The 12,086-nt window shown below is 39.7% G+C and overlaps 1 protein-coding gene across 1 annotated transcript in view; it reads left to right on the plus strand.

Annotated features, from left to right (window-relative positions):
- Nucleotides 1–1,764: 1,764 nt before the first annotated feature.
- itpr1b (inositol 1,4,5-trisphosphate receptor, type 1b) overlaps nt 1,765–12,086 on the plus strand; it is an 83,996-nt gene continuing 73,674 nt past the window's right edge. Inside the window, exons 1-3 of the mRNA XM_085405722.1 lie at nt 1,765–1,941; nt 2,976–3,089; nt 10,245–10,315. Coding sequence (XP_085261848.1) covers nt 2,998–3,089; nt 10,245–10,315 — 163 coding nt within the window. The 5' untranslated portion in view covers nt 1,765–1,941; nt 2,976–2,997. The remainder of the gene's footprint in view (nt 1,942–2,975; nt 3,090–10,244; nt 10,316–12,086) is intronic.

Here is a 12,086-nt window from a genome sequence, read left to right on the forward strand (position 1 = left end):
AATGATTCGGGCAGTCTGTTTTTACATTGTGGTTTTTAATGCTCTTTTGATCGAGATTGTTTCATAGTTGGGTAACGATGATGGATTGGACAGCCGTTAAGCTGGAAGAGCAATTCACTGTACAGAAAGTGACGTAACACACGCAGTAATAATAAGTGGTTTTGTACAAGTAGACTGCGAGATGTGGTCAACACAAAGAATACAGAGCATAAGAGCATGAATATCAGAGGGGTTTTGGCCTTAGATAGCTCTACTACATAACAACATGCAGCCATTTACATCTGAAAGACCCCACTGTGTGTGTAAAAAGCAAATGTGGAATGTAGAAAGTGAAAAGAAGCACTTTTATGGTAATGGACACTTATCCAACCCCATTTAGTCCTCTTACAATCTCTCCACATCCGGTAGCTAAGAAACCAAATCAAGAGCTAATTGATGGGCTTGGTTAATACCACTGGGCCCATTTTTGGGATGAAAGTGCTCTTTCTCCTCGTACATCTCTTGCTTCCTCATTGAAATTGCAATTATGACTCATTATGAATTAATCAAGCTTTTAAGGATTTTCAGATATTCGTGTTTTGGAAGAATTGCTAGGATCACTTTAAGGACTTTCTCCTTCCTATTTTTTTTATTAATCTTTGTAAATTTGGCATCTGGCAGTGCTTACAACTATTTCAGTGCACAGAAGAGTCTGTTCCAGTTCAGTAGCCTAAAATGACACACTGTGGTTTTACTGGGTCGCTGCAAAAAAAAAAAAAAAAAAAAAATAGATCACTCAAAATTGACTGAGAGAGACTGAGGTTGTGAGGTTGCCAAAGCTTACCTTACAAATTTAAAAACTTGTTGGCAAGTAGGCAGGTCCATCTCTGTTTCTAGGATGCATAGACCATTTAATTTAATGGAAGCAAAGCAAATAAATACATTACAAACCCAGGAATCTGACTGCTTGCGACTGAATCAGTGTTCCTGACAGGAGGCTGCCCACACAATGGATGTCTTTATCTCGTGTCCTTTCACTTTGGCATGCACAGCATGACCCCCTCTTTACAAGGCAGTGTGATTGCCTCTGTTTTTGACATCATATACGTAAAATAATGTAGACACTAAAAAATCAAACAAACAAAAAAACAAGTCACATGGATGTGACCCCCCCCAGAGATATGTTTACTAGTCCAGAACACGTGTCTATGGGTTTTATTTGTATTCAAAAGGCTTACGGCATGTGATATTACAGACGTTTTATCAGTGTTAGTTATGGGGTGGCTGTAGCTCAGGCGGTAGAGCAGGTCGTTTGCTTATCGGAAGGTTGTAAGTTCGATATCCTGACTGCTCCAGTCTACATGCCAAATGGGCAGGATGCTAACCCTGAGTTGCTCTCTGATGCATCTCTTGGAATATCAATGTTAGATAGAAAGAGTGTTTGTGTTAGGCAAGTTACATAATGTACTTTGAGTGCTCGGATAGAGTACCATTTATCTACAGAGTATTTAAAAGACACCATAGTTTCTTCATTCTTATGGCTAATTATACATTTTTAAAATATATACATATTTTACTTTTTTATTATTATGCCACTGGGCATGAATACATTGTATTTATTTACAATAATTAAGGTCACGTATTTCCGCTCCAGGTTGAAAATTGTTTCTGTTTTTGAGTTAAATGCCTAAAGAACTACATTACCCAAGAAGCACTGCCGTATTATAAATAGTAACGAAAGGGGCGTTCCTGCGGTGACATGTGGAGGAGGTAAGAAGAGGATTGTTGCCGAGGACGCATTCAGCTGTCAGAGATAACGTCGCTCAGGCTGCTCTTACCTGGAGTTTCACTGCCATGGACTTAACCGAGGATAGGACTGTGGAAATTATCCCGTGCTGACCCACTTCTTCCCGCGGTTCTCTCTGCCTCTATCCTTTGACGCCTTCATTTTAGTTCTGTCAGGTAAAGTCCTTGCCTGTGCGCGCTAGTTTTTTTTTTTCCAGGCTCGGGCTTTGTTCATTTTGTCACTGAGATGCAAGCATCCCTGTCAAGGAAGTAGCCCACGCGCTCGTTTGTTTCTGTTGTCTTGCTGCAGCTCGTGCGACCTGACATGTAATGTAGCTAGAATGCTCGTGCAACTCGGTTCAAATGTGCCACGAGACGTTTAAATTAGTTTACGTGCTTTGACACAGGGCAGTAGAGAAGGGAATAGAAAGTTTACATGTCTAGCGTGGATTGAGACTTCTGATTTCATTTTTTTAATTTTAATCTTTTATTATTTTTGTTAAATGTCTCTGTTCCTTCACAATCACATCCAGGACTATAAATATGTTTGCCCCTTAGTGATGTTTGATGCTACAGTGTTACAGACAATGAGCTTCTCAGTCTGAAATGATGGTGACATAGGTTTTGGGTGGTTCTTAGTAACTGCAAAAATCACAGATTATATAGACCACAGAAGGTATAGCTGGTGGTCTTTCATTCGAGCTGAGGTCTCGTAGCCTGAAAACAAACAGGTCACCTAAATACCAGACCTATTGCTTTCACCCAGCTATAACAGCACAATACACATGAAGCTTTTTACTGTTTCATTTCTAACAAATCTATGAACGAATATTGCATAAATATGTACAAGCTGTACTGTTAGGCAGAACTGGCAACAAAATAAAGCCATGCAAGGGGAATGGACGGCTTTGTAGTTCAGTTATTTGTGGTTAATGTTTATAATAGTAGTTTTTGTTATAGCCATTGGTGATTTTGCAGTAGGTGGTGCTCTGAGAATGGCCTAAAAAATCAAGTAGACAAACAATGGGTAGCAAAATCATAAAGGTAATAATAGTTTAAATAGGTGATCATAACCACTGCAGCTTACAGTATAGGTACACCTGAATTGTATTACTGCATGAAATGATTTAAATGTCTTAAATAAGTATGGCTTGCTTGTATTTGCTGTCTGTCATGATTCTTTAAATTCTCATGTTGTCAACTTTTTGCAGGTGTTATCACCACAGAGAAACCATGTCAGACAAAATGTCCAGTTTCCTCCATATCGGGGACATCTGTTCCCTGTATGCAGAAGGCTCCACCAGTGGATTTATCAGCACTTTAGGGTAAGCCTTCCTGTGTTTATCTTAATTTTCATGACTCCTCCACCATCTCCCTATTCCAACACACTGCAAAACGAACAAACTAACCCATGTAATGAATGAGTTGTTTCGAGCCAAGGCCAAAAGACCCAAGTGTTGTTTTTCTTTAAGTATCTCACCCAATTTTCTTTCATAAGCTTCACTTATAATGTACAACATGAATGGCGATACCAATGTATATATTGGCCTCTAACAAATATCAGATTGGCCAGTCTTTAGTCAACATAAAAAAGGTGATAGTGAATAACTGATTTAACCAAAATTAATGAAAAAGAAAGATGAGGTTTTTTCAGGTGTTTCCAGTTCAGTTGATGTATTGCAGAGACTGGGATAGAAAAATATTTGGACTAGGCAGGAAAACGTAACAGGGTTTGGTCCTTTGGAGGCTTTATTTTGCACACTGTTTAGCCTGTCTTGCAGATGGCCAGGCATCAATATTTTAGCTCAAATATTAGTACAGTAATGGGTAGAACTTGTTCGTTATGCTGCAGTTTTGTTGCTTGGTTTTACCAGCAGTGGCTGGTAAATGCTGTCTCTTAGTAAATTATTTAAAATAGAACACAGTATCTACCAGCTCTAGCAGCTTTTACAGAAGACGCTGATACACCGTGCTTGTAATCTTCAAATTTAAGGACATCTATGCTGTGTGTACCTGATGTGTTGCAACTTATTTCAGTCAAATGTGTAGCTTTTCTTATCTATGAATACACAGCAACATACCATGTCACTCTGGATAACTGTGTCAGTCCAGTGTTCTCTCTGAGAAGTGCTAGGTCCTGTAGTTGTAGCTTTATTTATTTATTTTGTGTTTGCTTGCTGTTCTGTGCCTGAAATTACTCTCCCGGTACATGCTGAGTACCATGTTTTCAACTAGTTGACATCTCCACTCCTTCCTAATTGTAGGCAGTGAGTTAAAAGTGCATCTCATTATGTGGAAATTGAGAAAGTCTTGACACACAACTGGCACACAGAGGAAAAACAGAAGGCTAAAAGAGGAACAGCGGGCGATCATTGATGTGAATGTTCCTGTCCAGCGTCTGGCATCTTAGGCTTCAGCACCCAGAATTAGCCTGTTTCTCTCCCTCCTGCTTCTTTCTGTTTGCTGTCCTGGGGAGTTTGTTTTTCTTCTCCTGAGGTGAAAATGGGCACAGCATCTGTATTGTCCTGTCCTCCCTCTCCCTTTTAAGAGCTGCAGTTTTTCTGCTCTTGCCTTGTCACTATTTCAGTTTGCCGTTTACCAGAGGATGAGTCGAGCCCTTCTCCTTGCCTTCAGACGCTATGCTCTTAAACAATTTTAGTGTTATGCGTCACCTACCATAGCAACAAATGTGAGCACAGCTTTGAAGGCTACCACCATGACGGAGCTTGTCAATTTTCCTATCTTGTGTTGTTATGCCAAGTAATCCCCCCTCCCAGCCCATCCGCTTCTGTGAGCGCTCTCTGTTAAAGGGAATAGCTTAGAGGACGTACCTATAAATAGATTTATTGTATTAAGTGTTGCACTCCTGAGAGACAGGTGCATTTACCTGGATCACGACTGGTGCGGGAAGGCTGACAATCAATGATAGTGTAGCCCTGAAGGCCACTTTCTGCCCTTGGATTTCACTGACTCCTGAGTTTCATGTTTCTTTTGGAGCTCGGCCCATCGGTGCATCAGTGTGATCGAGGTGATCAGCTTTTCATTTCTGCAGCGAAGTTTCTCACGACATGTGACTTCTGCATCGTCACAGGGCTCCTGCAGTGTGCAAGTGTGTACAGAATGATCTATAAAAAGATGCACCTGAATCAACCTGCTCGTGCATCCTACACAAGTGTCCTCTTTGTGCCGATATACTGTCTTATAGTTATCCCAGGGGCTTCCCCTGAATTGTAATTATCGTACTACTGACTTTAAATTTGTGCTTTCACTGGAGGTTGATGATTTAGAAAACTATGATTCAAAGAGGAATAATGTTCCCAAAATAGAGGCCCTGAAAGACAGGAGAATTGCTTACAGCTTATAATTTTAAGCTACAGGAATGATTTCAGCAACTTCTCAAACCCCTTTGAAATGTGGTGGTTTACACTGTTTGGATTCTAAAAAAAGGCTTTCAGACACCTAATATCTGTCCAGTTCTTTGAACTCAGGTGTCACATCTGAACTTGGACAGATTTCTCTTTTGCAGCAAAGGGAGTGCTGACAGTAAGGCTGAAACTGTCAATGTACTGGTCAGTCTGTGTTCCCACCTTCACCTATGGTGATAAATTGTGGATGGTACCCCAAATGATACGATAAATAGATACAAAGCAGCAAAAATATCTGCAAAGATTACCTGGGCTCAGCCTTAGGTTGAGGAGCTTAGTTATTTGTGAGTGGGTAAGAATAGATTTGCTTCTCCTCTGCATCAGAAGAAATTTGAGGTAGCTAGGATGCCTCCAGGGACATCATCTAGATGAGGTCATTAAAGTGAGTCCCACTGGAAGGAGACTCTGGGGCAGACCCAAGACATGCTGGAGAGATTGTGTGTCTTTGCTTGCTTGGGAACATTTTGGGGACATCATAAAAAAGATTTGTCATGACAATGAAACTTGTATTTCTTCTGACTGACAGAGCTGTGACAGAGCAGAATTAATATTGCATATACTGTTGTGTCAGATTAATTCATCTATGATTGTAGAAGCATGTAAAATACGGAGGAAAGTAGCAGTTAGTAATTAGTTTCAAGCAACCAATTTATTTATATAGCACTTTCAGACAACTCCCAGCTGAAAACAAAGTGCTGTACACTTGACACACCAAAAAACAATACCTTGAATAAGTTAAAAAATTTGTATTATTACAAGCTACTAATGCTGGGATGGGGCTCCTCTGTTATATTTGAGCTGGCAAGACATTAAGTGTTTACACCTTGGACGTCTACTAGAGTTAACCTTGCTTCTCTATTCTGAACTGAGCAGTTGCTTTCACATTTCAGGTCTGCTTTCAGAACAGAATGATTGGGTGTGCATCAAAAGTCATAGTGAGAGCAGCCTCTGCCTAGATACACATTATTGCCAAAATTATTCTCCCACCCATCCAAATCATTGAATTCAGGTGTTCCAATTAGGGCTGGGTATCGTCACTGATTTCTAGAATCGATTCAATTCCGATTCACAAGGTCCCGAATCGATTCGATCCACGATTCGATTTAATTCGATTCGATTCGATTCAGTTTAAATCTGGGAAATTTTGACAGTCAGAAATATAATTCAGATCAGTACATTTACATATTTTTGTATCTATAAAAAGGAAGCTGACACTCGCAAGACTTTATCCAAGCTGTGAGCATCACAGCAGATGCCTTTGTGTCAAAGTAGCTGAAGATAAAACACAGAAAAACATGTAGGTGATTTTCCTGGCCTGGGATTTTATAAAAAATATTCTGCAGTACATCAAAAACGAAAGAAAACCATTAATTAATGAACATTACCTCTGACGTTACAGCGGTTTTATTAGAGACACGGCTAAGCATTTTGCATTTTGAATAATTTTAAAAAGTTTAAATTTGTTCAGTATTGAACAGCAGAAATGAGGTTTTCTTTTCGGAAGAATGTAAAAGGGAAAAAAACAGCGGCCGACAGCGCTGTAAACAACAGTAGACTTGTGCGTAACAAGCAAGCGAATAATGAAGAAAGCAAAACTGTTCGAGAGAGAGAGAGAGAAAGAGAGAGGGAGAGGGAGAGAGAGAGAGCTGCGCATCGCAATGGAAGCAAAACAGTAAAAGAGTGAATTCATGACGATGTTTATGTGAAGCGTTTGGATCTTCTTTTGCTGCTGATTCGGTCAATATTGTTTGGAGAGAGATCAAACTAACAGCCTTAGAATCAGCGCATAAAGGGCGTGAACACAAAGCGCGGACCCGGATCAGCGAGCTGTCGGCTTTCACTTTCAGCCCCGACTGTGAGAAAGGCGACATCTAACTGATTCTGATCCGCGGGTCACGCCCTGTGTTTAAGTCTATGTGAAGAATCCCTGTACCTGCTCTCATTTACTGTTTGGTGGTTCTTGAAATTTTGTGAGATGTCACCAGAGATTCTGGCATTTCGGACAAAATAAATTTATATTAAAAAATCGATTCAGGATTTTAATGAATCGATTTTACGTTATCCAAGCCAGAATCGATTTTAATCGATGAATCGATTATAAAAACCCACCCCTAGTTCCAATCACATCCATGGTCACAGGTGCATTACATCAACCTAGTACCTAGGCATCAGCTCAGTGAATTCCAGCGTGGTACCGTGATAGGACGTCACCTGCGCAACATGTCCATTCATGACATTTCCTTGCTACTAAATATTCTACAGTCAGCTGTTAGTGGTAGTGGGAGTGATTGGGAACAACAACAACCCAGCCACTAACTTGTAGACCACGTAAAATCACAGACTAGGATCAGAAGATGTTGAGGAACATCATGTGTAGAGGTCACCAATTTTCTGCAGAGTGAGTTGCTATAGACCTGCAAACTTCATGTGGCCTTCAGATTACTTCAAGAACAGTGTGTAGAGAACTTTATGGAATTGGTTTCCATGGCTGAGCAGCTGCATCCAAGCCTTACATCACCATTGCAATGCAAAGTGTTGAATGCAGTGGTGTAAAGCATGTTGCCGCTGGACTCTAGAGCAGTGGAGAGATGTTCTCTGCAGTAATGACTCACAATTCTTCAACTGGCAATCTGATGGCCGAGTCTGGGTTTGCTGGTACGAGGATTGGTATAAGAATAATTTCAGACTGCATTGTGCCAAGTATAAAGTTTGGTGGAGGGTGGGTTTTTCAGGAGTTAGCCTCAGCCCCTTCTGTAAAAGAAACTCTTAATCCTTTGTCATTTAGAGACATTTTGTACAATTTCATTCTCCCAACTTTGTGGGATCAGTTTGGGGATGGCCCCTTCTTTTTACCACAACACTATTCACTAGTGCACAAAGCAAGGTCCATGAAGACATGGATGGGTGAGATTGGTGTAAAAGACTTCACTGGCCTGCACAGAGTCCTGACCTCAACCTTAGAACACATTTGGGATGAATTAGAGCGGACTCAGGCCTTCTTGTCCAACATCAGTGTCTAACCTCACAAATGTATTTCTGGAAGAGTGGTCAAAAATTCCCAGCAACCCACTCCTGAACCTTGTGGAACAGCTAAGGCTGATATAGCTGCAAAGGTCGGACTGACAACATATTAAGCCCTATGGATTAAGAATGGGATGTCACTCAAGTTCATATGGCTGTGAAGGCAGATGAGCGAATATTTTTGGCAATATAGTGTAGATTACTGGAGCTACCATCTGGAATCTATTCTAATGGTCATCAAACAATCTTTATTGATAAATACAAAAGTGTTAAAACTCATCATTAAGGGTACAGTGGAGTCTAAAACAGTGTACGGTGAACTTTGACCGGTCAGTGCAGTACCCCTAAGTTAAGTCAATTTCAGGGTTTTGTTTGTGTGTCTATTTTTCTTTTTTCTTTTTTTTCTTTTTGATGTTCTGCGCATTCGCACTGAGGTGATTAAAGTTGGTCAGCACATGCTTAAGTGTCCCACAAATCCAGGCCAGTGAGTCAACATTCACAGCACTCATAGATTCTGGATATTTGGTCGAGGGATGTACACTAGTAGTTAAGTCCATGTTTAAAAGTTGCTACCTTTGGGAGTTGGCACCAGAAATACTACAAATATAAACAAATTATTCTATAAATGCATAAAAGCATTAGAGCATTGGTTTTAAGATTTTATGATGCCATTGTCTCTATAAGGGGTTGCAGCCCTGACTGAAGGCTATGCCCCCTACTCTTTGTGTGAAGGCTTTAAACAAGCTAGGTGAAGAGTAAGTGCATGACACTTGTGTAAACCAGCACAGCTGAGAGCATCTATATAGGCTGTGTCAGGGTAAAGCAGCAATATGACCAGTCAACTAAAGCAATTCGTAACCACCTTTGATACAGCTATGTTGATGCTAGCATGCAAGAAAAGCGGGATACTGCTGCTAGCATTCCTTACATTTGCACACTTGGGGTGTTTGTTCCTGTGTGTGTGTTTGTGTGTGTGCGTGCCTGCATAATTCTGTGATGGCATAAACAGAAACATGTGTGGCCTATATTCCATACATTTAAAGCATTAAATTTGATTATTAAAGTATGTCTCTTGAATACTCATGCACTGTTTGCATGGTCAGTATTTAACCTTTTCCGGTAGATTATGCTTTTCGGTATTTTGAGTGTTTTGCTGTTAGACTTCTTCTCCATTTTTGGCTTGTTTAAACGATTTTTGAATTGTTAAGACATCAGAAAGCCTTTAATTGTCATTGTACTTGGCATTACAGTGAATTTAGGTGTTCTGCTCTAATGTGGTGCTTTAAAATAAACACATACATAAAATATATTTAAAATACATAAAATGACATATGTTTAAGGGCACAGTATAAAACCGTTATGGAGCTATCTTTATTTGTTGGGAGCGATTACTGGATTTGGAAGCTGTGAGTGAATCTGGTACCTCTGGATTTCATGGATCAGTAACGCCTACAGAAGGCAGCAGTTCAAACAGATGGTGACCTGGGTGAGACGGTCTTTGATAATGTTTTGGGCTCTGCAGAGAATGTGGCTGTTCAAAATTCCTGTCCCAAGCAGCATCCCTAATTTTGACTATAAACAGTTAAGATACAGCCACAAGATTTGCATACCTCATTCCCATGAAACGCCAACTTGTGGCCAGAAGTTATTGAGTTGGTAGCTATATGTTACTAGTTCAAGGCCACACAATAACCATTTTTGTCTCTACAGGGCTCCATAGAATATGCTACAGTGAACAAATAAAGTAAAAAGTGTTGGAAACACAATACTTTGCTTATTTAAGAAAAGTTTTTTTTTGTTTGTTTTTGTATTCAGTCATATTTTGGGTACATGAGCTGCATGAATTAGAATAATCCAGATAGTGATGGGTTTTACCTGAATTATCGCCCTAATTTAATATGACTCTCTCATAATATCGTAATATCATTAGGAATGCTGTTATTCAAAAAGTTATTAAACCCTTCTGAGGATTAAAGCAAATTTCATTTGCATATGTCCTTATTGACTCACTCATAATGATGGCTGTCTGTGCAGGCTTGTGGATGATCGCTGTGTGGTACAACCAGATACAGGTGACCTCAACAACCCCCCTAAGAAATTCAGAGGTAAGGTCTAAAAATCACTCGCTTCTCTCTTGATGAACATTTCATGAAATGAGTCTGTGTTGCTGCCATTTTATGCTCACTGCTGCCTTACATTCAAACTGAAAGATGCCGTAGAAACATGCAGGAGAACGCATCAGTCTCACCTGTTACTCATGAGCAAATTGTTTTGTGGTCATTTGTGCCCATGCTCAGGATGGATTATATGCATACATTTTCTGCTTGGATCTTTTATTTAACTATTTAGAAAATGCAGAGTATAATACAACCCCAATAAGTTATATAAGCCCTGTTTGTTTTCAGAACAACTAACAATATATTTTAAATGGTTTGAAATAGTCTTTACTCTTTTTTTTGGATATTAACCCTCACAATTAAAGGTGACTAACTTGGAAGTTGTGTGCACAACTTTTTTTGTGCTTGTGAAATAATTTCGAGATGGAAAGGGCAATGGTTATACTAGGATGTCGAGTAGGGAAAACCTAGAAGGACTGCGTTGCCATAATTACCTGAAGCAGTTGAGTACTGTTCAGATATACTCTCTTGGCAGCAAAGGGAGTAAGAATACATTTGACATATCATTGTACAGCAAACCCTTTTTAGCTGTGATGGATTCATGAATTTTGCTGTTCATATTACAAATTCTGACCCTATTTTGAGTTGTTTTGCAAGTGAAATGGCACAGCTGCCAAGGACACATCCACTGACTTGTAGCAGTGCTCCTTCCAAACAGATTAAATTGGTCTCATTAGACATGAGAAGCCTAGCAGGACTTCAAGTGTCCCTGTCATGTCTCAATTGATGATCTCTTATGTCAGGTCATCCCTGAGTGATGATATCCAGGAGGAGAATAGTCTGTGCCCAGAGCCAAAAAGCCAAAGATAAACCTGCACATTATTTGACCAAAAGAAAAATCAAGAATGAATAAAAAGAAGTGTCATTTTGATGGTTATCTTCATATAGTATCAGTACCAGGCAGCCAGAAATGGCTGATCCTTTATATCTACTGGCCTAGGGTAAGCAGTTTCCCGACTAGTACGCTGATGGTTTCAGATTCAAGTCTTCTAGTCTAGCAAGTGTTGTTGTGTGGACATAATAGCTTTGTCTCTATCACGTGTGGTTGTGTTATTGTTCTTATATGTAGTTTCTTTCAGGCAGAATGCCAGGCAGCTGTAAACAAAAAGCTTGTCACAGGAACTTGCCGTCCCTGCTAAATAGCAGGGTCTAAACTGACAGCGTGAACACATGCACAGATTAACTAGGAGGCATGTGTCTAAAAATACAATAAGACTGTGTTTTGCTTTTGAACACCAAGTATAGTTCTGCTTTTGATTGTATGCCAACGCTATCAAAGAGGATTTATACATCACCTTCCTCATTCATTGAGATCAGACTGGCTTTGTTAAGAGCTGCGTGAGCTCCAACAGTGTTTACAAAATATAACCAAAGCCTTTATGATGGGCATTCATGGGCCAACCTATTGTTAGGTACAACAAAAGACTTTCAGTCTTATCATATTTCTTTTTTTTATGCAGATGGTGTTCAGTGTACCTCTCGGATGTAGATAATTTGTGTCACATGCTCTGAATCACTGAGTTTAGCTTCTTCTAGCTTCTCTTTCAGTTTTCATACACATTCTTTAATCGCTGACTTTATTTCTGTGTTTCCTGAAATTAGTCTTAATGCATAACTAAGATTTTTTTAAAAAGCACAGAATATTTTCACTTTAGTGCTTAGAACTCGTCCTGTTCTTCCTTCTAAAACCTGTGAATAC

This window comes from Rhamphochromis longiceps, linkage group LG5, assembly GCF_057381845.1.
Source record: "Rhamphochromis longiceps isolate RC_006_pf linkage group LG5, R_longiceps_female_GT1.1, whole genome shotgun sequence".
In the NCBI taxonomy this organism is placed as follows: Eukaryota; Metazoa; Chordata; class Actinopteri; order Cichliformes; family Cichlidae; genus Rhamphochromis; species Rhamphochromis longiceps.